The sequence below is a fragment of the Lontra canadensis genome, unplaced genomic scaffold (genome assembly GCF_010015895.1).
Source record: "Lontra canadensis isolate GAN:19392208 unplaced genomic scaffold, GSC_riverotter_1.0 scaffold1, whole genome shotgun sequence".
Taxonomy (NCBI): domain Eukaryota; kingdom Metazoa; phylum Chordata; class Mammalia; order Carnivora; family Mustelidae; genus Lontra; species Lontra canadensis.
Window position 1 is genome coordinate 100,552,115 of NW_022630995.1, and position 26,449 is coordinate 100,578,563.

The following is a 26,449-nucleotide window of genomic DNA, read 5'->3' on the forward strand; positions in this document are numbered from 1 at the left end:
AGCAAAAAGATGGCTTACTCAAATGCACAAAATAAGGTACAGTAAAGGAAAAATAACTAGAGAGGTAGAGAACATTAGAAGACTCAATAAATTATTTTTTTGCTTAGCTCTGAGCAAATTTGAAAACTAGAATAAAAGAAAGGGAAATACAATACAAAAATACCAAAACATAATCCCAAAGAAAATTTTAAAATCTAATACCAATTATAGAAATGTAGAAGGAATTACCTCTCCCTACAGAGATACCTGGATTGACTCACAGGCAAATTCTACCAAACCTGTACGTAGTGGTTAAATTTGTTGCCATTTAAATTACAATACTATACATTTCAAGCTTATTTTTATTTTTTTATTTATTTATTTGAGAGAGAGAGAGTGAGAGAGAGCATGAGAGGGTAGAAGGTCAGAGGGGGAAGCAGACTCCCCATGGAGCTGGGAGCCTGATGTGGGACTCAATCCCAGGACTCTGAGATCATGACCTGAGCCGAAGGCAGTCACTTCACCAACTGAGCCACTCAGGCGCCCTCAAAGTTATTTTTAAAGGAAAAGCTTGCAATATCCTTTTTCATAAGCTAGTATAACATTAATCCTGGTCTTCCCTAGGTACCGCATAAAATATTTAAATATAAATCATACCCATATTTGATTATCTGTTATTATATAATATAAATATGTTATATTAATATAAAAAATTCTATAGAAAAGTTAACAAGAACCAGAAGCATATAGAAGATACTATCAAGTGTGGTTTATTCTACCAATATACAGATGGTTTAGGCAATCTATAAACATAATTCAATAGGACAATATATCAAAAGTAAAAAAGATCAAGTAATCATTTCTGTGTTCTCTTAAAAACAACTGATAGATTTATGATAACATTCTTTATTAAATTCTTAATAAAAAGGAACTATGTAACTATTTCCTTAATGTAGTGAAAATCACCCATCTATTTATATCTCCCTGTTAGTAGATAGATTTCAACCCCAAAGTTAGTAGGTTTAAAACAAAACATTTACTAACACCACTATCATATGCCAGTGTATACCTGGTACTAATGAATGCAGTTGGGCAAGGAAAAGAAATTTTATATATATCTATATATAGATATATAATGAAATTTTATTTGTAAAATTTATAATTTATTATATATATTATAAATTATATATAAAGAAAATAAAATTTTCAATTTTCAAAGTGAAATTAGTAGAAACAAAAAGTCCAGGAATGCAAGGTTGGTTAAACATTAGGTAATTAATTAATGTATTTAAACTCATTAACATATAAAAGGAAAAGAATCATTTGTTCTTTTTGTAATAAAAAGAAAAGGTGTTCAAAATTTTCAAAATTTCTTCATGGTTAACACTGACAGAAATTTCTGCAGAGAAACTATGATGGTGAAAGGTTAAAAGTATTTTAAAAGATGAGGATCAGGGCACACCTGGGTGGCTCAGTGGATTAAAGCCTCTGCCTTCAGCTCAGATCATGATCCCAGGGTCCTGGGATTGAAACCCACATCGGGCTCTGCTCAACAGGGAGCATGCTTCCTCTCCTCTCTCTCTGCCTGACTCTCTGCCTACTTGTGATCTCTGTCTGTCAACTAAATAAATAAATAAATCTTAAAAAAAAGAAAAGACAAAGAGGTCAACTATCAGCAGTTATTTTCATATTAGCAATTTTACCACAGAAGGCAGCAAAAGAACTAAAAATTATAATTATAGAAAGGAGGAAACAAAACTGTTACTATAAACAAATCAGTTAAGCGTAACTGATTTGCTTATCTACAGACTACTCAAAAGAATTCTCCCATAAATGTTGAGGGTTTAGTGATGTTGCTAGATACAAAACTAATACAAAGAAATTATTTACACATCAGCAAAAGAATGTGAAATACCTAATAAGAATCTAAGCAGATATTTTACTTCTGTGAAAGCACCCCTGTGAAAGAAATGTAAATCTTTTTTTAAAAAGACATTATGAAAGGCCTAAATAAATATAGATACTTGCTCATAGATTGTTAGGGTAGGTATCAGAAAAATGCCAATTCTCCCCAACCTGTGTTACATTTGATCTAATTCCAATAAAAATTCCACCTCTGTGTGTGTGTGTGTGTGAGAGAGAGAGAGAGAAAGGGAGGAAGAAAGAGAGAAACAAGTTGACAAGATAGTTCTAAATGTATATATAGAGAGAACAAACATCTGAAAAGTACCTAAACACTCCTACAGAGAAATTAAAAGGTGTATGTGGTTTTTTGGGGGGTGGGGGAGAGTCAACATTTTATTTTTTAATTTAAATTCAATTAATTAACATATAATATATTATTAATTTCAGAGATAGAGTTCAATGATTCATCAGTTGCATATAACACCGAGTGCTCATTACATCACATGCCCTCTTTCATGCCCGTCACCCATTTTCTCCATTCCCAACCCCACTCCCCTCCAGCAACCCTCAGTTTATTTCCTATGGTTAAGAGTCTCTTACGGTTTGTCCCTCTCTCTGATTTCATCTCATTTCATTTTTTCCTCCCTTCCCCTTTACTCCTCTGTTTCATTTCTTAAATTGCACATATGAGTGAAATCATATGACACTAGTCTTTCTCTGACTGACTTATTTTGCTTAGCATAATACCCTCTAGTTCCATCCACGTTGTTGCGAATGGCAAGATTTCATTTTTTATGGCTGTGTAATATTCCATTATATATATACATACCGCATCTTCTTTATCCATTCATCTGTTGTTGGACATCTGGACCCTTTCCATAGTTTGGCTATTGTGGACATTGCTGCTATAAACAATGGGGTGCATGTGCCCCTTCAGATCACTACATTTGTAACTTTGGGGTATATACCTAGTAGGGCAATTGCTGGGTCATAGGGTAGCTCTGTTTTCACTTTTTGAGGAACCTCCATACTGTTTTCCAGAGTGGCTGTACCAGCTTGCATTCACACCAACAGTGTAAAGGGATATCCCTCTGTTCACATCCTTACCAATATCTCTTGTTTCCTGACTTGTTAATTTTAGCCATTCTGACTGGTGTGAGTTGGTAACTCATTGTTTTTTATTTGTATTTCCTTGATGTTAAGTGATGATGTTGAGCATTTTTTCATGTGTCTGTTGGCCATTTGTACATCTTCTTTGGAGAAAAGTCTGTTCATGTCTTCTGCCCATTTCTTGACTGGATTACTTGTTCTTTGGGTGTTGAGTTTGGTAAGTTCTTTATAGATTTTGGAAAAAGATGTGTGTGTTTTGAGAGGACTAGTCTTAGCAATTATTGGCAATTACTTATATAATGTTATAGACTTAAGATAGTATAATGGTACAGTGTCAGCAAATTTACCAGTGGAACAAAATAGGGAGCCAAGATGCAAATCAACATGTATGTAGAGATTTTCTTTGTGGTAGAAACTGGTACTGTGGACTAGTTGGGAGTAGATAGCATTTTCAATAAATGGAATAGGGTTCAATTGATTATCCATGTTGGAATGAAACTTTCAAAATGTTCTTCAGTGTTTGGTCAAATAAATTTAGTGCATTTTTCTTAATTAAGTGCATTATTAGCACAATATAATTGTTGGCAGTTTTCAAAGAGAATAAGACATTCTAGACTTATTTTTATAGAATAATCTCTAAAATATACTTTAAGTGAAAAAAAAAAGTTGTGCAGAGTAGAATGTATAGTATGCTGCCCTGTGGGGTAGTGGTGATGGATGGTCAAGTTTATCTATATCTATAAATATGTATGGGTGCCTAGAGCACAGAAATGGGGGAGAATTTTAGTTTTCAGTTTATGTTTCTTTAAAGGTGTTGACATTTCTACTCAAAAGAATATGTACTATTTTCCAAGTTAAAATGCACTTTAATTAATAGTTAAGTGTAAGGAGAAGACAGACAATAAGGAGGAAAAGAAAACACCTGAAAACAGACTACTACAAGATGGCAATGTATTAAAAAGAGGGGAAAGCAAAGAAAGGAATTAATGCTTCAGAGAGACATAATAGTTTTAAAATTATTTAAGACGCATATATATATTTTCTCTTGATTTCTGGACATGAAAGACCTGTATTATGATGGTTAGATTAAAATCTTCCTAGCAAAAATTTTTAATTTAATTGCACTGGACTTTTACATATATCTTATCAAACAGATAGTAAACTTGTAGTACTACTTTTTCTCCCTTTGTAGTTTGTAGTAACTGTTCATTTGTTTAATGTACCATTGCAGGTATCCATCATACTTGGCACCTGAGGTAATTGCACAAGGAATTTTCAAAACCACTGATCATGTATCAAGTGAAAAACCATTGCCTTCTGGCCCAAAATCAGATGTGTGGTCTCTTGGAATCATTTTATTTGAGCTTTGTGTGGTATGTATAGAGAAATATTAGACTGATAAAAAGAAATTGTGTGCTTATTAAAATAAGTTTTTCTCTTTTTTTTTAAAGATTTTATTTATTTATTTGACAGAAAGACACAGCGAGAGAGGGAATACAAGCAGGGGGAGCGGGAGAGGGAGAAGCAGGCTTCCCACTGAGCAGGGAGCCCAATGCAGGGATCAATCCCAGGACCCCAGGATCATGACCTGAGCCGAAGGCAGACACTTAATGACTGAGCCACCCAGGAACCCCTAAAATAAGTTTTCTGATAAGAAAGCTATTTAGTAACATGTTTTTGCTTTGTGGATTGACTAGATATAAGGGAAAAAAGGCTTAAATCTCAGTATGACTTATTAAAAAATCCTGTTTGACAATTTATTTGCTTATCATTTTGGTATCTTTATAAAGTGTTTATACTTTACTAAATATAAAGAATTTATATTGTACTAAGTATAAAAAATTAAACAGTTCTAGAAAGAGTTACCCTAAAGCTATGTGTACTCTTTGATATCTTCATGGTCCCCCTTTCTGTGGTATTCTTTTTTCCCAAAATACCTTCTTCTCTCTCCTGTTGTTTTCTTACAAGAATCACTTAGTAGTTGAGTTGTGTTTTATGAGATCTTTCTCAGACACTCTCTATATTTATTAGGGCAAAGACCAAATTGCTATTGAAAAGAAAGAAATTAAAAATATAGTAGCTTAAAGAACATGGATGTTCTTTCCCTGATTTAACAGCAGTCCATGTCATGCACAAAGCTAGGCTATGGCTCCACCAATCTCAAACGTCTGGTTTCCAAAGTTGTTTCTTTATCACCTTTTAGGCATAAGGGAAGGAGATAAGTGAGTTCATGGTAATTGTTCTTTAAGAAGATGATCTAAAAGTGCAAATGTCAACCCTTTACATTTCATTGATGACAATTTACTTACGTGGCCACATTGCGCATCTGTACAAGGGACACTAAAAATACAGTCTTTAGCTGGGACACATAAATATGGAGAAAGCAATGAGAATGGATTTGGAGGGACAACTAACAGTCTCTCAGTCCTACTTTCAAATACCTGCCAGCATTAGGTCCTTATCTTCCTTGCTGTCCTCTTCTACTATAGCATGTGTCACATTTGTGTACTTTACTTGGACATTGAGGTCTGTACAAGCAGAAATTTTTTGTCTATATTATATAATTGTTTGAAAAACTAAATGAAATAAGTATGGTGTGTTACATAGCAAATAGTCCATCACTGTTATCTTTTACTGTACTAAAATATTTTATGATTAAGAAAAATATTATAATTTTTATGATTGTACTTTTAATCATAAAATAATTTACATATTGGCACTGCTTTTTGTAAGGGAAAATGCCATTTTACTTTTCATTGATATTAAATGATAGCAAATCTCACTTTTGTTTAAAATCATAGCCTAAATGAAAATTCTCATTGGAATGCTGAATGTGAAGTGTAAGTGTAAATGTGAAATTTACAGCTTTTCCTTTTTATTACATCACATATATCTAAACTCTACTAATGATCAGGGTGTGTCTTTTTCTTTTAAGATTTTATTTATTTATTTGACAGACAGAAATCACAAGTAGGAAGAGAGGCAGGCAGAGAGAGGGGAAGGGAAGCAGGCTCCCTGCTAAGCAGGGAGCCTGATGCGGGGCTTGATCCCAGGACCCTGGGACCACGACCCAAGCCGAAGGCAGAGGCTTTAACACACTGAGCCACCCAGGCGCCCCCAGGGTGTGTCTTATATGAGTAATTCAATTCAACAAATATAGATGACTAATTACTCTGTGTATAACATCATGACAGATGCATTAGGCAGTAAACTGTGATTAAGACACATTGTCAAAGAGCTTATAATTTAATTCAAATCCATAAACTTTGAAGATAAACACAGAAGAACTATGTGAATTCCAAGAAAGGAAATATTAATTTCATAATAGGGACTTCATGACATTTTAAGTGATGCTTAAGTTTAGACCGTCTAGTTTTAGAATGGCATATTGAACATAAGCTTAAATCTCCCTCTACCTCATCAAAGCTTTAGAATTGATATAAAATATTAAGATATACATTAATAGCACACTAATAACTAAAAAGGGAATGTTTGTACACTAGAAATCCTGGGAAATAGAGGAAAAATTATACCAAAACAGGTTTGCTAGGAAATTCTTGCTATGTCACCAGAAGGCTGTATAGCCACCCTGCTGCCCAGAAGTTTCCATAGTCCAGAAGATGTATATAGGTGAGTACATATCTAGGAAATACCAAACACCTAAAACAATACATCTACAATATGATATATGATGTAAATACATATATCTGCAATAAAAAGGAAACAACAAATAGAAGAATTTACACCATTGAAAAGACTTTAATATAAAAGTATGTGTTCTTTAGGAGATAAAGGAAACAATTTCACTTGTGAAACAATTATAGAAACTATTCATCAAGAATATTTACTGAAAAGAAGAACCAGTTAAGAATTTTAAGAGAAAAAAAATGTAACTATTGAAATAACTAGATGGATCAGAGGAAACTAGACACACTGAAGGTAGAAAGTAAAGCTGAGTAATTATCCTAGATTATGTCTCAAAGAAATAAAGAGATTGAAAAGATAAATTTTAAAAGACAGGGAGAGGGACGCCTGGGTGGCTCAGTTGGTAAGCATCTATCTTTGGCTCAGGTCATGATCTCAGGGTTCTGGGATCGAGCCCTGCATCGGGCTCCCTGCTCAGCAGGGAGCCTGCTTACCCCTCTCTCTCTGTCTACTTGTGATCTCTCTCTGTGTCAAATAAATAGATAAAATCTTAAATAAATAAATAAATAAATAGGGAGGATAGAGCCAGATATTCTCATATCTATCATATAGTAGTATCAGAAGCTGAGTGTAAATTTCTTTGTTTGAAAGAACCCTCTAATTACCTTGTAGAACAAATTTTTTAAAAAAGCACGACATATAACAACAAATACCTAGAAATCATATACTAAACTTTTACGAGACAACCAGTAATGAAATAATGGGTGACATTTATTAAGAACTTTTCAAAAGTCAGATACATTTATAAATCTCTGTTATCTTAATCAGTACTCACAACAGTCTTATAAAGTTTGTCTAATTGTTATCTTTAGTTTACAGATCAGGAAATTGAGGTACAGAAAAATTAAGCAGCCTGTCCTAGTTACATCATAGTAAGTACTTGAGCAGATTTGTACCCATCAACTATACCCAAAGCTGTACTCTTAACACACCAGCCTGCCTTTAGTAAGCTATGATGACTTTATCAGTGTCAGTGAGAAAATCTTAAAATGTGTCAGAAAAGACATACTACCTACCGAGAATGAGATTGGCGTTAAATCTCTTAGAAATGTGGATGTTAGAAAACAGTGGCACAATGTCATCAAAATGCTGAGAGAAAGTAATTTGAATTTTGAAATCTTTAACTCACAAAATTAACATTCAAGAGTGGCAATGCAATTAAGGATATATATAAAATTTTGATAACAATGAAGAAAAATTACTGTAGGAAAGTAACATAAGCCAAAATCATATGATCTTATGTAATCATCAATCATATCATATCATCATATAGGCAGAGTATATTCACTGTATTGCAAGTAATCAAATTGAGCTGCTTTGTGTGTGTGTGTGTGTGTGTGTGTGTGTGAGTGTGTGTGCATCACAGGTAGATACATACTAAGAACCTACATTGAAAAGATATCTAGGAGATTTTGAATGCTAAATTGAGAAGTTTGTCTTTAAGTTACATAGGCATGGGGGACGATTTAAATTTTTAAACAAGATATTGATATATAAGGCTTGGGGGACCATTTAAATTTTTAAACAAGATATTGATAAAATCAAACCTGTATTTCTTAAAGATTAATAAGATAATGTAAAAAATTGAGAGAGGAATGGCAACTTTTTTTCAATGATCTCTCTACCTGTAGTTCTAATTTCATAAGTCTTTTTTTTTTTTTTAAGATTTTTTGTATTTGACGGAGAGAGATCACAAGTAGGCAGAAAGGCAGGCAGAGAGAGAGGGAGAAGCAAGTTCCCTGCTGAGCAGAGAGCCTGATGTGGGGCTCAATCCCAGGACCCTAAGACCATGACCCGAGCCTAAGGCAGAGGCTTAACCCACCGAGCCAACCAGGTGCCCCTAATTTCATAAGTCTTTAATGCCGCTTCCTGATGGGGCACAGGAGAAGAATGAGGCACTAACAAGTCAGCTCCAAGAGAATGGGAGCAGGGAGCGACACTTTAAGAAATATTTTTGCTCTCTCTTTATTAAAAAAACAAAACAAAACAAAACAAAAAGAGTCTTTTTTTCTCCACATAAAGACCAGGCTATCTTCTTAAGACTTTCCTTCTAAGACTACTTAAAGGATCCTGTACGTTTAATTTGTTTGTAAAAAAAAAGAATAATAGCCAACATTTATGAATGATTTTCTATGTGCAAAAAATGTGAGGTACTTTTTTATACATTTCTGTAATCTTCACTGCAACCTCTATGGCATGTACAGTTAATGTTCCAGTTTTATAAATGAGAAAAGTGTAACCTAAGGTGGTTAAGTATTTGCCCAAGTTATATAGCTTGTGGCCAGAAGTCCAATTTGGCACACAATTGTTGCTTGACACATTAATTGTTGAAGTTATGACTGATTCCAGACTCTATTTCAAGCAGCACCCTGAAGCTGAATAATAAGGAAACAAAATACAATATATGTATCTTAAAATAAATATAGCAGGTGCTTTGGGAACACAAAGGATGGTTGTCTAATTCATTGTGGAAGGAGGAAGGCATGTCATTGAATGTTTCTTAATGGAGACAGCAGATTACCTGGATAATGATATATAAGTAAGTATTAGTTGGGTGAATGTAAGGATAATATGAATCTTTCCCAGGGTCATCTTAGTCCCTTACATAAGGCTCCTGGTGGCCTGGAATCTCTCTAGACAACCAAATATATATAGCTCTCAAAAGTGAAGTATGTTTGATTCTAAACTAGAATGTAATGATCCTTAAATATATGAAATGTTTGAATGTCAAACCGATACATTTTCCTTAGTGACGCTACTTTAAAAGTCAAATAAAACCTCTGAAGAAAAAAAGAGATACCCGATAAAATCATTTTCATCTCTGGGGGGAAAAATGCCTCCCTGAAAAAAGATGTAAATGTTAACATGAATTTGTTTTCCTGTTTTATTCAGGGAAGAAAATTATTTCAGAGCTTGGATATTTCTGAAAGACTAAAATTTTTGCTTACATTAGGTAAGTGTCTCACAAATTATTATGTTTCAACTACAAATATAATCTTTAGTGACTGTTAGTAATCATACACATTAAGAATGTGTTCTAAAAAAGTGAATACACTGAAATATCCTGAATTTCTTTAATGTTCTAATGATCAGTGGTAAGCAGTAATAGGACAACTTAAGAGTGCCTTCTGAAGTATTATTGTAGTGCTTTTCTTACTCATTAAGAAATTATAATGTAGAAAAGTATTTTCTTAGCTTCATGATCTAGCCAAGTAAACGAAGTTCTGAAATCAAAATATGAGAATAAATAAACTTCTCTGTAGTAGTTTACCTTCAGACAACTTAGCTTAAGTTTTGAGTTTCTGTTTGATGAATCATGTGTGAATAATGACTGAGAAGAATATTTATTTTTCCTTATAACAAGCTCATTTATTTTACATGTATATTAGATCATAATGTTTAATTCAAGTTTACATAAATGTATGTAATCTACTTCAGAGTAGAATAAATTAAGCACATGCGGTAATAAAGGAGAGAAAAACTGATAGAGCACTTTATGTAAAAGAGTGACAAATTAATGTCCATGTTAATAGGGTTTACAAATAAGAATATGTACTGAAAAGTATCAATAAATATCAAATAATAATGAATTATAAATATAATTGCACAAAATGTTACCATATTTACAATGTTTAGTTTCAAATATTGATAATAAGGCTTTTAAGGAGTCTTAGAGATTTCTTAATATGGTCTACAGACTAAACTTAGACCTTATTATTTTTATAATTTTAATTTCAGTGTAGTTAACATACCGTGTTATATTAATTTCAGGTGTACAATGTAGTGATTCAACAATGTATAGACGTTACTCAGTCCTCATCATGATAAATGTACTTTTAGTTCCCTCACCTGTTTCACCTGCCCCCGCCCACCCATCTCCTCTCTGGTAACCATCAGTTTTTTCTCTATAGTTGAGTCTGGTTTTTTTTTATTTCTTTTTCTTCATTTGTTTTGATTCTTAAATTCCACAAATGAGTGAGATCATATGGTATTTGTCTTTCTCTAACTTATTTCACTTGGCGTTATACTCTCTAGACCCATACATGTTGCTGCAAATGGCAAGAATCTGCTCCTTTTTGTAGCTAAATAATATTCCGTTGTGTATATACACACCACATCTTTGTTATCTATTCATCTATCAGTGGACACTTGGGCTGCTTCCATAATTTGACTATTATAAATAATGCTGTAATAAACATAGGGGTGCATATATCTTTTTGAATTAGTGTTTTTTATTCTTTGGGTAAACACCCAGTACTGGGATTACTGGATCATGTTACTTCTATCTTTAATATTTTGAGGAGCCTCCATGCTGTTTTTCACAGAGGCTGTACCAGTGTGCTTTCCTACCAACAGTGCACAAGGGTTCCTTTTTTTCTGCATCCTTGCCAACATTTATTGTTTCTTGTATTTTTTTTTTATTTTAGCCTGACAGGTGTGAGGTGGTATCTCATTGAGATTTTGCTTTGCATTTCCCTGATTATGAGTAATATTGAACACTTTTTTCATGTGTCTGTTAACCATCTGTATGTCTTTGGAGAAATGTCTGTTCATGTCTTCAGCCCATTTTTAGTTGGATTTTTTTTTTTAGATGTTGAATTATATAAATTCTTTTTTATTTTATTTTAAATTACAGTATAGTTAACATACAGTGTTATATTAGTTTCAGATTTACAGTATAGTGATTAAAGAGTTGTTTAAGTTCTTTATATATTTTGGAAACTAACCCTTTATCGGATATGTCATTTGCAAATATCTTTACCCTTTCGATGGTTGTCTTTTATTTTTGTTGTTTTTTTCCATCACTATACAAACTTTTTATTTTGATGTAGTCCTAGCAATATCTTTGCTTTGTTTCAGGGGACATATCTAGAAAGATGCTGCTACATCCAATGTCAGAGAAATTCCTGCCTGTTATCTCTATTAGGATTTTTACGGTTTCAGGTCTCACAGGTCCTTTTTTTTTTTTTTTTTAAAGATTGTATTTATTTATTTGAGACACAGAGAGAGCACAAATGGGGAGGAGGAGCAGAGGGAAAGGGAGAGGCAAACTCCCTCTGAGCAGGGAGACTAATGAGGGGCTCCATCCCAGGATGCTGAGATCATGACCTGAGCCAAAGGCAGTTGCTTAACTGACTGAACCACCCAGGCACCCCTATAGTTAGGTCCTTAACCCATTTTTAGTTTATTTTTGTGTATGGTGTAAGAAAGTGGTCCAGTTTCATCTTTTGCATGTGGCTGTCCAGTTTTCCTAAGAGAATTTGTTGAAGAGACTGTCTTTTTTTCCCATTGCATATTCTGCCTCTTAGGTGGAAGATAAATTTGGCCCTGTAAGCATGAATTTATTTCTGGGCTTACTATTCTGTTCCGTTAATCTGTGTGTCTGTTTTTGTGTCAGTACCATACTGGTTTTTGTTTGTTTGTTTTTATTAACATATAATGTATTATTTGTTTCAGGGGTACAGGTCTGTGAATCATCAGTCTTACACAGTTCACAGCACCCACCATAGCACATACCCTCCCGAATGTCCATAACCCAGCCACCCTATCCCAACCCCGCCACCCTCAGCAACCCTTAGTTTGTTTTCTGAGATTAAGAGTCTCTTATGGTTTGTCTCCCTCTGCAGTCCCATCTTGTTTGTTTTTTTCCCTCCCTTCCCCCAATGACCCCCCACCCTTCCTCTCAAATTCCTCATATCAGAGAGATCATATGGTATTTGCCTTTCTCTGACTGATTTATTTCACTTAGCATAATACCCTCTAGTTCCATCCACGTCGTGCAAATGGCAAGATTTGGGGTTTTTTTGTTGGCTGTTTTGATTACTACAGCTTTGTAGTATTTCTTGAAATCTGGAATCATGATATCTCCAGTTTTGTTCTTTTTCAAGATTGTTTTGGCTATTCAAGGTCTTTTGTGGCTCAATACAGATTTTAGGATTGTTTGTTCTAGTTCATTAAAGTTTGGTATTAATATTTTGATATGTATTGTAAAATGTATACTTTAAATCCCCAGAGATATGTGTACATTCTCCAAATTATGCAAATGCAAAAGAATAATATGTATATGTGCATTACATGTATGTGCATTACAAGAGAATCTTTATCTTGAACCACTGCTTTTTGTCATTATTTAAGTGGCTATCTTCTAGTATCTGTAATTCAATTAATATTTAGTGTTTAAAGTCTTTATGTTTATCAAAACATGTAACAAAGCTTAACAAAGTCACAAGCCTTTTAATATTCCAGGTTCCAAAAGTGCATAACACAATTTTTAAAAAAATTATCTGAGTTCAGTTCTGATAAATAAGAAAATTAGCATTACTTCATACAATTTTTCTGTTTTACAGATTGCGTAGATGACACTATAATAGTTCTGGCCGAAGAGCATGGCTGTCTGGACATCATAAAGGTTTGTCATTAATCTGTTATTGAAATGTATGTATTTTGTATACTTGAGATCTAACAGCAAGATATTTTAAAGTTATGTTTATTTCTGTTCAGATTTTTGTTTTTTCACAGAGTGATAAGCTAATATAAATTAGTATAAAGTCCAAATAAAAGACTTATTAGAAAAATCAAAATGTCCTAGAATAGCAAACATTTGAGTAAAATATATTTTTAAATGGATCATTTTAAATAATTCTTTTCTTTTTAAAAAATGTTTTATTTAAATTCAATTTAATTAACATATAGTATGTTATTAGTTTCAGAGGTAGAATTTAGTGATTTGTCAGTTGCATATGACACCCAGTGCTCATTATATCACATGCCCTCCTTAATGCCCATCAACCAGTTTCCCTATTCCCTATCCCCTCCCCTCCAGCAATCCTCAGTTTATTTCCTATGGTTAAGAGTCTCATGGTTTGTCCCCCTCTCTGATCATGTCTTGTTTTATTTTTCCCTCCCTTCCCCTTTGCTCCTCTGTTTTGTTTCTTAAATTCCACATGAGTGAAATCATATAACAATTGTCTTTCTCTGGTTGGCTTATTATTTTGCTTAGCATAATACCCTCTAGTTCCATCCACGTTGTTGCAAATGACAAGATTCCACTTTTTGATGGCTGAGTAATATTCTATTATGTATACATACCCCATCTTCTTTATCCATTCACCTGTTGATGGACATCTGGGCTCTTTCCATAGTTTGGCTATTATGGACACTGATACTATAAACACTGGGGTCCATGTACCCCTTCAAATCACTATGTTTGTGTCTTTTCAATAAACTTCTAGTAGTGCAGTTGCTGGGTTATAGGTTAGCTCTGTTTTCAACTTTTTGGGGAACCTTCATGCTGTTTTCCAGAGTGGCTGCACCAGTTTGCATTCCCATCAACAGTGTAAGAAGGTTCCCCTTTCTCTGCATCCTTGCCAACATCTGTTGTTTCCTGACTTGTTAATTTTAGCCTTTTTGACTAGTGTGAGTAAAATATGTTTTTTAAGTGGATCATTTTAAATAATTCTTTTTTTTTTGTTGTTATTTACCAGGACCTTCCCGAAAATGTGATAAATCTTTTGAAGAAGTGTCTCACCTTCCACCCTTCCAAGAGGTTTATATTATTAAGACTTAGAGATTATGCTGTTATCTTTAGTATAAAAGTATTTGTGGTTTTTCTTATTACTTATAATAGTAATGGATTAAATAAGAATATTTACATATATATAAGAATACATAATTGACACTAGTATCATAACTGTTAGTTATGGCACTAATATGTATTAATAAAAGAAGAAAACAGTAATTAAACCACTGTCAGAAAACTGGCACATTCCCAAAGAAGTTACTGGTTCATTTCCTAGTCTCTAATTAGAAAATAGGCTAAATTGTAGATATTCCCAAACATGAATGACAAGAGAAATTACAACAAAAGCAATTGTATTTAACCTAGAACTTCAATAAATGGTGAGGTTTACTAATAATTATTGGTAATATAAAAGGATTTCTTATCAGTATTATTATTTGTTTTCATTTGGTGATATCACTGTTAGCCTTACAGTTATCTTTACTAAACTCCTTAAGTATATGATATTTGAAAATAATATATTCTAATTAGTCTTTAGAAAAACATCTTTATCAATACATGTTAGGAAGAGTGGAATGGTATTAAAAACATAATTTTTATGTTTTTATGTTTAATGCCACATTAAGAGAGGAGGAAGAAAACCAAAAGGCATTATTAGTTCAGAATTTTAATTAAGATATTCAGTAACACAGGTAAATCATGGTCAAGGGAAAAGTAAAAAATGAAGATGCTCATATATAATAATCTTTGATAGATTATAAGAGCAAAAAGCACAAAAGGGAAAAAATTCAACATTTGCGTACAGCCATTTCATTTTTATATACAAGTATTCATCTAGACTCTGCTAAGGATAGGTTATTATTATTTTCTGTACTGGTGGTGTATTTAAGACTTTTAACTGTCCCCTTGAATGTATGCCATTATTCTAGCAAATTTTTTAAGGAACATTTTCCAGTGTTTATTTTTGTGCTTTAGAAAAATCAAACACATTGCCAGTAGATATTTAAGATTTTATTTACTTCACATTTGTCAGCCACAGATCCATGTGTGAGTAACTTAAAGAAACATTGGTTTTTTTATGGTTGGTTGCTGGTTATTTAATGGGCAATTTGAGTTAGTGATAGTTCCTTCAGTATGCTGTAACATCATCCATGACACAAGTTTCTAAGTACATTGTGCCATAGTTAATTTGGTTGGACCCACTGACAATAATGTTAATTGAAAATTTGGCAGATAACCAGGGAAATAATCATGGTTAACTAAACTAAAAAGAAAAATGCACATGAAATATTGCAAAGTATGATTCTTTTTTTCATACTGAAGCAAGCATATTCTTCTAAATGTAGGTACAGATATTTCTAAACGTAGATATATTAAACGCCACAGCATAAAATATATTCTCGAATCATATTTTTCCAAAAAAAAAAAAAAAAAAGCCTGATGTGCTACTGTGTTTATTTAACTCAGGAATCAACAAACTCTTTTTGGTGAGGACCAGATAGCGAGTGTTTTTGTCTTCGTGGACCATAGTCTGTCACAGCTATTCAGCACTGATCTTGTAGCTTAAAAGCAGCCAAAGACAATACTTAAATGAGTTAGTGTTGCTATGTTCCAATAAAACTTTACTTTTAGATACTGATATTTGAGTTTTGTGTAATTTTCACATAGCACAAAATAATAATATTTTGATTTTTTTCAACTACTTAAAAATACAAAATCCATTTTTAGCTCATGAACCATATAAAAATAAATAGTAGGTGAATTTAACCCAAGAGCCATAGTTATCTGACTCCTGATATAAACTATATGCTAGCTCTTATCATTTTTTTCTTACATTATGAAGCTCTGTAGAAATTTGTTGTTTTTCTTCTAATTTTTTTCCAAAGCCACAAGATTCATTTCACACTATATTCAGAAACAGGCCTACATCATATAATACAAAAGCCATGTATTATGAAAGTTTTACAAAGTGTCTTATCAGATTTTTCAATATAAGAAGATTATTCATATTTCCAGTGATCTTTTTTCATACCACTATTTTCAAAATTAGGTAAGGCACTGGCAAATTTGGCACCACTGTGATATATGGGATTTTTTTACTTTTGAAGAGAGTAATGAGACACACAAATCAGGGAATAAACATTAAAAGGTCAGCATTACACAGCAATTTAAGAAAAAAAGAGAGTTGATTTACCCTGGTAAATATAAATTATAATTAAATAATTTGAAAATTAATTTTCTACATTTTATAACTTTTTAAATAAGTGATGCCAAGAATTTCTAATGATGAAATTTGTATCTCATTCCTACTGTGTGTTTTAAATTTTTCTCAAGGCCAACTGCCGATGAATTAATGCAGGACAAGGTATTTAGTGAAGTGTCACCTTTATATACTCCCTTTACCAAACCTGCCAGTCTGTTTTCATCTTCTTTGAGATGTGCTGATTTGACTCTGCCTGAGGATATCAGTCAGCTATGTAAAGGTAATGATAAATAAGACCGAAAACAGTGTTTTATTTTTAAAAAAAGTACCCTTATCCTACTTTCAGTTTTGCATTTACCAACAACATATATATTACACTAGTAAGGCTTTATGGCTACCTGTCTGGGAATTCAGAGATAATTTTGGATTTGCCCCAATGTCCATAACCCTAACACCCTCTCCTTCCTCCCTCCCCCTGGCAACCCTCAGTTTGTTTTGTGAGTATAAGTGTCTCTTATACCACCTAACTTTTTAATCCTTTAAATTTAACTTGCTTTGGAGCAAGAACTTTTAAGAATTGAGGAAGTGGCACCAAAAAAAAATTTGTTATGCAAGCCAAAGTCCTATTTTCATCTCAAACCTTAATGCCAAAATTGCTTTCTAATTCCCAGTGGAATTTCCACTATAACATACATATATCATATTCTACATGATTTATTATAAATGATCTCTAAAAATTATATTATTGGTAGAAGTCCATACCATTATATTCCACATTGTAAGAGAATATCAGCTTTTTTCTTTTCATTCATCTATAAAGATTACCATTCTCAGAATGTGTGTTTTAGTGGCACCAATAATATTCTTACATTGAAGAGTTATCAAGATGTAGGTCGTGGCAGGAAATATTTACTAATCATTCATTCAGTCAAATATTTTTTTGAGTTCCTGCTATGTTCCATGCACTATAACTTCAAGTAACATTCATGCCAAATGGAGAGGCAGATAAACATTTATATTACTATTATACATAAATTCAATATGAACATAGTGCAGTAGAATCGTAGTGTGCCTGAGACAGTAAGAAAGACTCTTCAGAAGAGGCAGCAATTGCCTCAAGACATGAAGGATGGGATAGTTTGTATTAGTTAACTGTCCAAGTGCTTTTTTCTGCCCTTATCCCTTCCCCACAGAGCCTGATATATAGAATATATTTCCCATATAACTCTAATATAGAGGGTAAAAATTCTATTTTTTCTCAAAGAAACTGAATGTACATCCAATATGTATATCTGCATTTCATCCTTTGTGCAGTTTATAGTATGAATGTTCTTATTAAAGGGATTCTTGCTGTGTTCTTCAATTAATTTTGAGAATACCAGCCATTATTGCCTATTGCCTTTTGATAAAAACAAAAAATATGATAGCTATGATTCTTTTCCATTTGCTGTTAATAGATATAAACAGTGATTACCTGGCAGAAAGATCTATTGAAGAAGTCTATTACCTTTGGTGTTTAGCGGGAGGTGACTTGGAGAAAGAGCTTGTCAACAAGGAGATCATTCGGTCTAAACCACCGATCTGCACACTCCCCAAGTAAGGAAAGAAGTTTCTCTTAGAAGTGAAAAACACTTAGTAATAACATTTTTTTTATTTATTTATTTTTTGGGGGGGATTTCTTTGCTAGACATTCCTTAAGTGATTATGAAAGCAACTGGAAGTCAATACCTTGGTTTTTTGGCTGAAGCTTTTATTTGAAGAATTCTCATTAACATTTTATTATTTTTAATAAATTTTTAAATATTTTAATACATAGTTTGCTTTCTGATCTATTTGAAGTAGATCCATTATTATGGAATAGCTTTAATAATTGATGTTCAAAAATGAAAAATGTGCAAGTCAGAAAGAATAGTAATATTCAAGAGAGTTAATAAAGTAGACTAGTGTGCCTATTATAAGTAACTATTTTTTATTTCCAGTTACAATTGTAAATGTACTCTATGGCTTCATTGTCCTAGAGGTCATCATGGTACTCAATCACTGTTACGAAAGCTGTAGAACCACATAAGATCTTGGACATCATCACATAAATTAGACTGAAAGTTAATTAACAGTACAACTCTTAGGACCAAAATTGTTACTGTTCCATTGCTGTTTGTATTTATTCGTAAAGGTGTGAACCTAAATCTCTTAAGTTTCCAACAATGCTTTAAATTTTTAATTTTAGATTTTACTACTAGATTTGATCATTATAGATAACAATAAAAATTACCTGCTGGTCATTTTTTTCTTCACATGTTAAATTTTTAGGTTAATTATTTGAGTAGACTACCGGGTTTCTATTTTTTCCCCCTTTAACTGATTTTTCAGTCAATTATATTTCTCACACATTGAATTAAACAGAACACTGGGAAATAAGATGATGGAAATTTCAAGATATATGTAAATTCTCAAAATTATTTCTCTGAAACCCTAAAGAAATTTTATGCATTTATTATTCACTATTCTTTCTCTTGAGAAGTTACTATTATGATTTTTCTTTCTTCTTTTATCATTTCTCACTCATATAAACTTCCTCAGGAGCACATACACATATTGTCAAGAGAGTAATTTTAACACTGAATCTGCATGAGCAAAGAGAATAAATCACACTCTTGTATTCCTAAAATGCTTTCTATTTGTAAACTGTATTCATATGAACTCAATTTATATTTAAAAATGAGAATTGTTTGGTGAAATATAAACATATTAAGTACATATTTTTAATTAATCCATTTAGTCTAAAATTTCTTTCTTTGATGAGGGAATGATGATTTAGAATAAATTTTATTTTCTAGCAGAAGCAATAAATCATTTTTTGTGTTCTCATTAAAATAATTATTTTTTTTAATCTCTTTTCAGTTTTCTCTTTGAAGATGGTGAAAGCTTTGGACAAGGTCGAGACAGAAGCTCACTATTAGATGACACCACCGTGACATTGTCCTTATGCCAGCTAAGAAATGTAAGAATGATGTTTTGACAAATCTACCTCAGATTTTTTCTTTTTTTTTAATAAAACCTTAAAGATATACATGAAGCCTTGAATTCCTCCCTGATCTCATAAAATATGTCAGAGTTTCTTTAAGGTATGTGCCCAGGAGTGACGTTATTGGGAAATAGGATCTGTACATCTTCAGCTTTAGTACAAACTGTTCAGTCATTCACAAAAGGAGTTGTATCTTTTTTCCATTATTGGATAAGGTTTCTCATTTTCTATATACTTGGTAATACATGATATTATCAAATTTTTACAAAATTATTGCTCTAGAGGCACCTGAGTGGCTCAGTTGGTTAAGCGTCTGCCTTAGGCTCAGGTCGTGATCCTGGGGTCCTGGGATCAAGCCCTGCATGGAACTCCCTGCTTCTCCCTCTCCCATTGCCCCTCCCTATCCCAACCCCTGTTCCTGTTCTCTTTCTCTCTTAAATAAATAAACCTTAACAAAAATACATTGCTCTAAAAGGTATAGAATAATATTTTGCTATAAAACTAATTTTAATTCCCTGATTATAATGCAGTTATGAATCTCTTCATATTTCTTGGTAGTGTGTTTACCTCTTCTATATATTACTAGTTCATATCATTTGTCAATTTTTCTACTGGGTGATTTCTTATTGATTTGAGGACTTCAAAATCTATATTCCAAATATGGAGTCTTTGTTGGCTTTGTGTAGTGCATATATCTTCTAATCTGTGGCTTTTCCTTTAACTTTTGATGGTTTCTTTTAAGGAATATGGTATTACTAGGCATAGTTTTTTTCTTTTGGTATTTATCCTGCTTGATGTTTGTAAAGTTTCCTGGATCTTTGTTATTTCATGTCTTTAATTTTGAAAATTTCCAGAAATTTCCTCCTTTCTCCTTCTGATTTCTATAACATATAGGTTTCTATAACACATAGGTTACATATTTTGATTCTTTATTAGAATTTCTATCTCCATGCCTATATTACCCACCTGTTCTTGCATGCTCTCTGCTTTTTTCCTTAGAGCCCTTAGCATATTAATCAGAATTATTTTAAATTACTGGCCTGATAATTTCCAACTCTCTGACAAATCTGAGGCTGGTTCTGTGGCTTGCTTTGTTTCTTCAGAGTGTCTTTTTCACATATTAGCATGCCTTGCCATTTTTTGTTAAAACCCTAACATGATTTACCAATAAAAAGAACTATGGTAAATAGGCCTTTAGCTCACAATGTCGTGTTTATCTAGCTGTTTACTATGTGTGCTTTTTTTGTCGAAGACTAAAATTTCCTCAACTATCCTTGGTTTTATTCCCCCTGGTGATTTTGGGTTTCCCTAGAGACCTTTTTTTTTCCCCTAGAGACTTTTTAAAATAGAGTCTGAGACCTGCATGCAGCTCTTTCAGCTGGAATCCCCTTTTATACTGGAGCTCTATTGACATGGGAGGTATGGTAGGGAAGGGAAGGAGTTCTGTAGTCCTATGGTTAGGTCTCAGCCCTTTAGTGAACCTGTGTCTCTGGGCTGTGACCTTCATACAAAGCTTCTCAGCTTCCCTCCTTACCTTATTAGGAGAGACAGGACAGCTAAAAAGAATCTGAATTGGGTATTCTTCTTCCCTACATCAATCACTCAGGCTGGCTAAAGTTGGATGTCCTCCCCTCGGCCCCCGACACACCCAGTTCTTTCTTGAGTATAGCAGGGTCTCCTCCAGTCTGGCTGCCTGTTAATCAGATGCCCAAGTCTTTGTCCCATTGTGCTTAAAAACCTAGGCCATGATTATCAATATATTTTATTTCTAGCTTATATCCTTTATCTCTAAGCCCAGTTTTGGGTCTCACATCATTGATTTTCCTTATATTTTTAGGCTTTTCCTGTTAGTATTTTACATATTATGTAGTAGGAGGAAATTAGAATCTCTTACCTGCCGTAATGCAAGGAATAGAAAATCTAAATCTATAATTATTACTACACAATACACTAAGCTTGTCATCTCTTTGAAAAGAAAGAATGTGTATGGTAGATGAAGTAAGTAGCAGTACAAAACAACAAACAATAAATTACATCCAAATACATGGTTTTGACCAATTTGGTTTTACTCTTAATTTGCTTCTTTAAATATAATCAAAGTATATGAACATAAGTTAAATAAATACAAGTCTTCAATTTTACTTTCTCAATGACCTTACATTTCCATTTTTGAAATTTAAAATACTTTTATCTATGATTATTAAAAAAAAGTTTATGTTGCTGTTTTAAAAATAATATGGAAACCAAATAATTTTTGTTTCTACTTTTCTGTATTTTTGCCCTTTTTGTACTTTTAATATGCTACATTTTTAATATAAAAAAAGCAGAAAAGTTACTTGTAATATTTTGACTTTCAGGACAGTAAAACCCAAATTTTAAAACAATGTGCATATTAATAATGGGGTAAAATTTGAGGAAATCTTATTTTTCTACTTAGAATTTTAATCCACAAAAGAAACGCCTAAAAGTTTAGAGGAAAAATGGCATAAATCTACAGCACATCAAATTTTAGAAAAAAGCCAGGCATAAAATCAGGTTTTGCCAGATTCAGGTTTGCCAGTTGTGGGTAAAAGATTTTTCTTTGGCTTTTAAAAATTCTGAGGTTATTCAGCTCAGGTCATGATCCTGGAGTCCCAGGATCACGTCCCACATCGGACCCTCTGCTCGGCAGGGAGCTAGCTTCTCCCTTTGCCCCTTACCCCTCTCATGCTCTCTCTCTCAAATAAAAGTCTTTAAAAAAAAAAGAATTCTGAGGCTAACTCACATGGGTGAGTACACAATAACTCTAATCAACAGAAGATCAATGCTGGCTACACACACAGCTTGAACTTCTGTGTCAATCCCCATAAGAGCAGATGCTCTGCCCTCAAGTTGGAAGTTGAACTGAAGAGCAGAGCAGCAGGCAAGATGGCATTAACTTTAATCACCCTACTTAGGATGTGTCTTAATTTTACTTTACTATTGCCTGCCACCTTATGCTTTTGAATAATATCTATAATTCTGGCAATGGCATTATTTGGAGTAACATTATTATAATAAGTTTGTGAAAAAATAATTAAGAAAATTGAGTTTTGTCGGCTGACTTACCAGCTATTTGAGTCATGCATGTTCAAAGTATGATGTGAGAAATTCTTCTGAATCCTTTTTTTAGCACCTTGCTTTTGTTTTAGTTTGTATTAATGTCAAGGCAGAAGTAAATTGGACTCAAGTTCTAAGTTAAGGGATGTGTGTTAAAAAGTACTTTTTTATATAATCTTCACATAATTTAAAAAATGTTTTATCCATTTATTCAAATTTATACTAATTTTAGCAATTCTGCATCCTGTTTGGAACACTATCATAATAGGTGTGCAACATTTATGAGAAATCCCTGAAGGTAAAAAAATTAAAAAACAAAGAATATTCTTTACAGCTAAACTTAATCACTGCAGGCATGGTGTATTTGCATGTTTACAATAAATGAATTTTAAATTCTGTTGTAGTTTTCCTGGTATCTTTATAAATATATAGTTTTACCTTATTCTTCCTTTTAAATAAAGATCAGTGTTTCTGTCTCAGATCTTAAGTATCATAAATATTTTCTCTTTAAATTCAGAGATTAAAAGATGTTGGTGGAGAAGCATTTTACCCACTACTTGAAGATGAGTGAGTATATATATATATTCTTTTTACCATTATTTTTCTTTTCTCTTTCTATTAGATTGATAAGAAGCTTGCATATTTTTTTGGAAAATTGTTTCCTAAGGAGGATACAAAAATGTGATGTTCAGGGTGTTTTTATTTTATATGTTTTGTCAATTTTTCTGCTCTTGTTTCTCTATTATAGCCAGTCTAGTTTACCTCATTCAAACAGCAATAATGAGTTGTCTGCAGCTGCCACTCTCCCTTTAATCATCCGAGAGAGGGACACAGAGTACCAACTAAACAGAATCATTCTCTTTGACAGGCTGCTAAAGGTAGGATTCTAAAGCATAAGGTGTAAAGAGTCCGTATGCAATCTTTATTTTTTTTTTTTCGTTGGTAATTCTTAGGGAATCTTGATGTCATGAGAACACTAATTCTTACAACCCGTTTTATCTGATTAATATTAAAAATGATACATGTGAATTGTAAATAAAATTAAAAAGTAAAAACAAGATGAAGGAATCTATGCAAAACCACACTAGACAAAAGATATTTAATATCTTTTTTTAATATTTAAAAAACATTTAAAAATCAATAGGGAAAATGACTATCATTGAAACAGAGAAATGGATAAAAAAATAATAGAAATAAAACCAGTCAGTAAATCTATTTAAATATGTATCCTTATTAGGACTGAAAAAATTAACCTTTTTTCCATATTGAATTAGCAAAGTGAGGAAATATATATTGAGATTGGAACTCTCATTCTTCTGGAATAAGTGTAAATTGGTTAAAACATTCTATAAAGCTATTTTAAATTTTGTATTAAGAGCCTTTAATAGGATCCATACCCTGTGTCCTATTAATTCTGTTCTAGAAATTCCTCCTGAAGTACAAATTTATAAAAAGACAAATTTACATGCAAGCTTATGGAAGTAACCATAATAAAAACTTACATTTACTGAATACTTTCTATGTTACTAGGTATTCTCCAAAGTGCCTTTTATGTTACTTAACATATGAGGTTCAGAATATTAGTCTCCGTAGGATCCATTCATAATTCTTCCATAGCACAAAATAGAGAGGGATGATTAAAAACAGTAAATTCAGCTCCTCTCTTTGATTGTACTATATAACATTTACAGAGGTAGGGAACTATTCCACTGCTAACTTAATATGTATTAATAACATCAGGTAAAATAATTTCAGATACTTGGAACTTTATTGCAGGTCACCTTCAACTTTATCACTGGTATATTCAGGATTGTTTAGATTAAAAGAAGGCACTTAGTAACTTGAGCTATTTTTCATATCTTTTTTTACCTATAGGCTTATCCATATAAAAAAAATCAAATCTGGAAAGAAGCAAGAGTTGACATTCCTCCTCTTATGAGAGGTTTAACCTGGGCTGCTCTTTTGGGAGTTGAGGTAAGAAAGAAGAGGTTAGAAGCTGATCAATCGTGTTAAGAAAGAAGGAAATACTTTCTGAATATATATTTTCCAAGTTATTAGAAAATTATGTAGTAAAATTTGAGTATTAAGATTATTTTGCAATTTTTAGTGAAAGGAATAGAGGAAAAGAATAGAATGGATAGAATAGAAAAATACGAAGTCTTGTTAGATTTATGCTATTTAATATTTCATTTAATGGGACTCAAATTATATTGATTATTCATTTTAAAAATTGAATATTTTAATATACATATCAGTTATAAATATACAGCCCTGCTTATAAAGTATGTTCATTTAGCAATAGGACTGCTGGGCACCTGGATGGCTCAGTTGGTTAAGCATCTATCTTCCCCTCAGGTCGTGATCTCAGGGTCCTGGGATCGAGTCCCATATTAGGCTCCTTGCTCAGTGGGGAGCCTGCTTCTCCCTCTGTCTGTGTCTCTCTCTCCCTCTTTTTCTCTCCTGAATAAATAAATAAAATCTTAAAAAAAAAAAAGGAAATAGGACTGCTTATTATAAGGAGAAATATTCCACTCTAATTTGAACCTTGTCAATAATCATGAATATAATTTAGTTCCTTTTGGCACATCTGTCTTCCCAGCACCATCTACCAGGACAAATGCTACTTTGTCATCTGTGGTACCTTATGGGTGGCAGTGAGAAGAGGCAAGGTGTCACATTATTAGAGTGACTTGAAGTACTAACAGAGACTTTAGTGACAGCAGTCATGGTAATGGGCCAAATCTTTGCCAATATGTTTACATTTCCTGTCAATTTCTTTGTCATCCTGCCTTCCTGTATTCTCTTATAGATATCTTATGGGTATCCATCACATAATTTTTTGTATGCGAATTCTCCCAAGTATTTTTAATCCTTTTAACTCTATTGAAAAAATTCCTTCCTTTATTCCTGTTTTCTTTGGTGAAAGTCTACAAGTATCTTTGAGTTTGGTTGGTTGCTTAATAAGAATGCCTATTTTTCCTACCGTATGGTAATAATTAGAATCGTAGAACCATAAAATGTTAAAATTCAAGAGTACTTTCAAGGTCAGCTTGTCCAAATGTCTCATGAAGTAGATGTGCCCGAGATGCTGATAGTAGCATGTAATATCAGAGATTGAACTCCAAATTCCTAGCTCTTTCTCTACCATAACAGTAAACCAGAGAATTAAGAATTGTTCTGTGCATGATCCTATAGAACATTACCAAAATTTGAAGTAGTTTATGTAATTATTCTTTCTGTAACAGTATAAATGGAAAATGTAAGTGGTCTCTTTATTTCATTCTTTAATTTATCCCAAGCCTCTTCCTTCTGGTGCTGAACTCCTTTAAACAATTTTATTTTATTTTTGCTTTCATTTCCAACTTTAACAGGAAAATTTCTCAAGGGATGACTCCCCCTATTTTTTTAAATTTCTTCATGAAACTTACTATGTGTGAGAGGGCAATGAATAGAGCACAACAAGGCTGTGTTGTGTTGTGGGGACTAGGAGATTAGCTAAGCATATTCATTAAGTGATTCTTTCAATGTACTTGTCTTCCTGTGCGTATAATTCAAATGACTGCCTTAGCAAAATGGTAAATTGTCACAGACTTTCATCACAGATTGTAAAAGATGTGAAGAATTTTCTAAGAAGATGCTTTGAGTTTGAATGTGCCTATCTATAATTGGGTGTATTTTCAAAGATAGATGTTTTTAAGACCTGTATTTTGTCTAAGTCAATAATTTGTTAAGGATATGATAAATTAATATATCTTCTCTTATTTTTTACAGGGGGCTATTCATGCCAAGTATGATGCAATTGATAAAGATACTCCAATTCCTACAGATAGACAAGTACGATTTAGATTTTCTTAACCCAAGATAATTCTGCCAAATCTTTAAATTTTAGAAAGGCAAGAGGAATTTTCTTAATTATGAAACTCAG

General features: G+C 32.7%; 1 protein-coding gene across 2 annotated transcripts in view; it reads left to right on the forward strand.

Moving 5' to 3' along the window:
- The window catches only part of TBCK (TBC1 domain containing kinase), a 207,843-nt gene that overhangs the window by 57,402 nt on the left and 123,992 nt on the right, over positions 1 to 26,449 (forward strand). For both annotated transcript variants that reach the window (XM_032860374.1, XM_032860366.1), the window contains exons 6-16: positions 4,226 to 4,367; positions 9,592 to 9,652; positions 13,047 to 13,108; positions 14,184 to 14,245; positions 16,553 to 16,701; positions 17,879 to 18,017; positions 19,323 to 19,422; positions 23,042 to 23,091; positions 23,273 to 23,402; positions 24,400 to 24,498; positions 26,296 to 26,358. In XM_032860374.1, the coding sequence (XP_032716265.1) occupies positions 4,226 to 4,367; positions 9,592 to 9,652; positions 13,047 to 13,108; positions 14,184 to 14,245; positions 16,553 to 16,701; positions 17,879 to 18,017; positions 19,323 to 19,422; positions 23,042 to 23,091; positions 23,273 to 23,402; positions 24,400 to 24,498; positions 26,296 to 26,358 (1,057 nt within the window). The remainder of the gene's footprint in view (positions 1 to 4,225; positions 4,368 to 9,591; positions 9,653 to 13,046; positions 13,109 to 14,183; positions 14,246 to 16,552; positions 16,702 to 17,878; positions 18,018 to 19,322; positions 19,423 to 23,041; positions 23,092 to 23,272; positions 23,403 to 24,399; positions 24,499 to 26,295; positions 26,359 to 26,449) is intronic.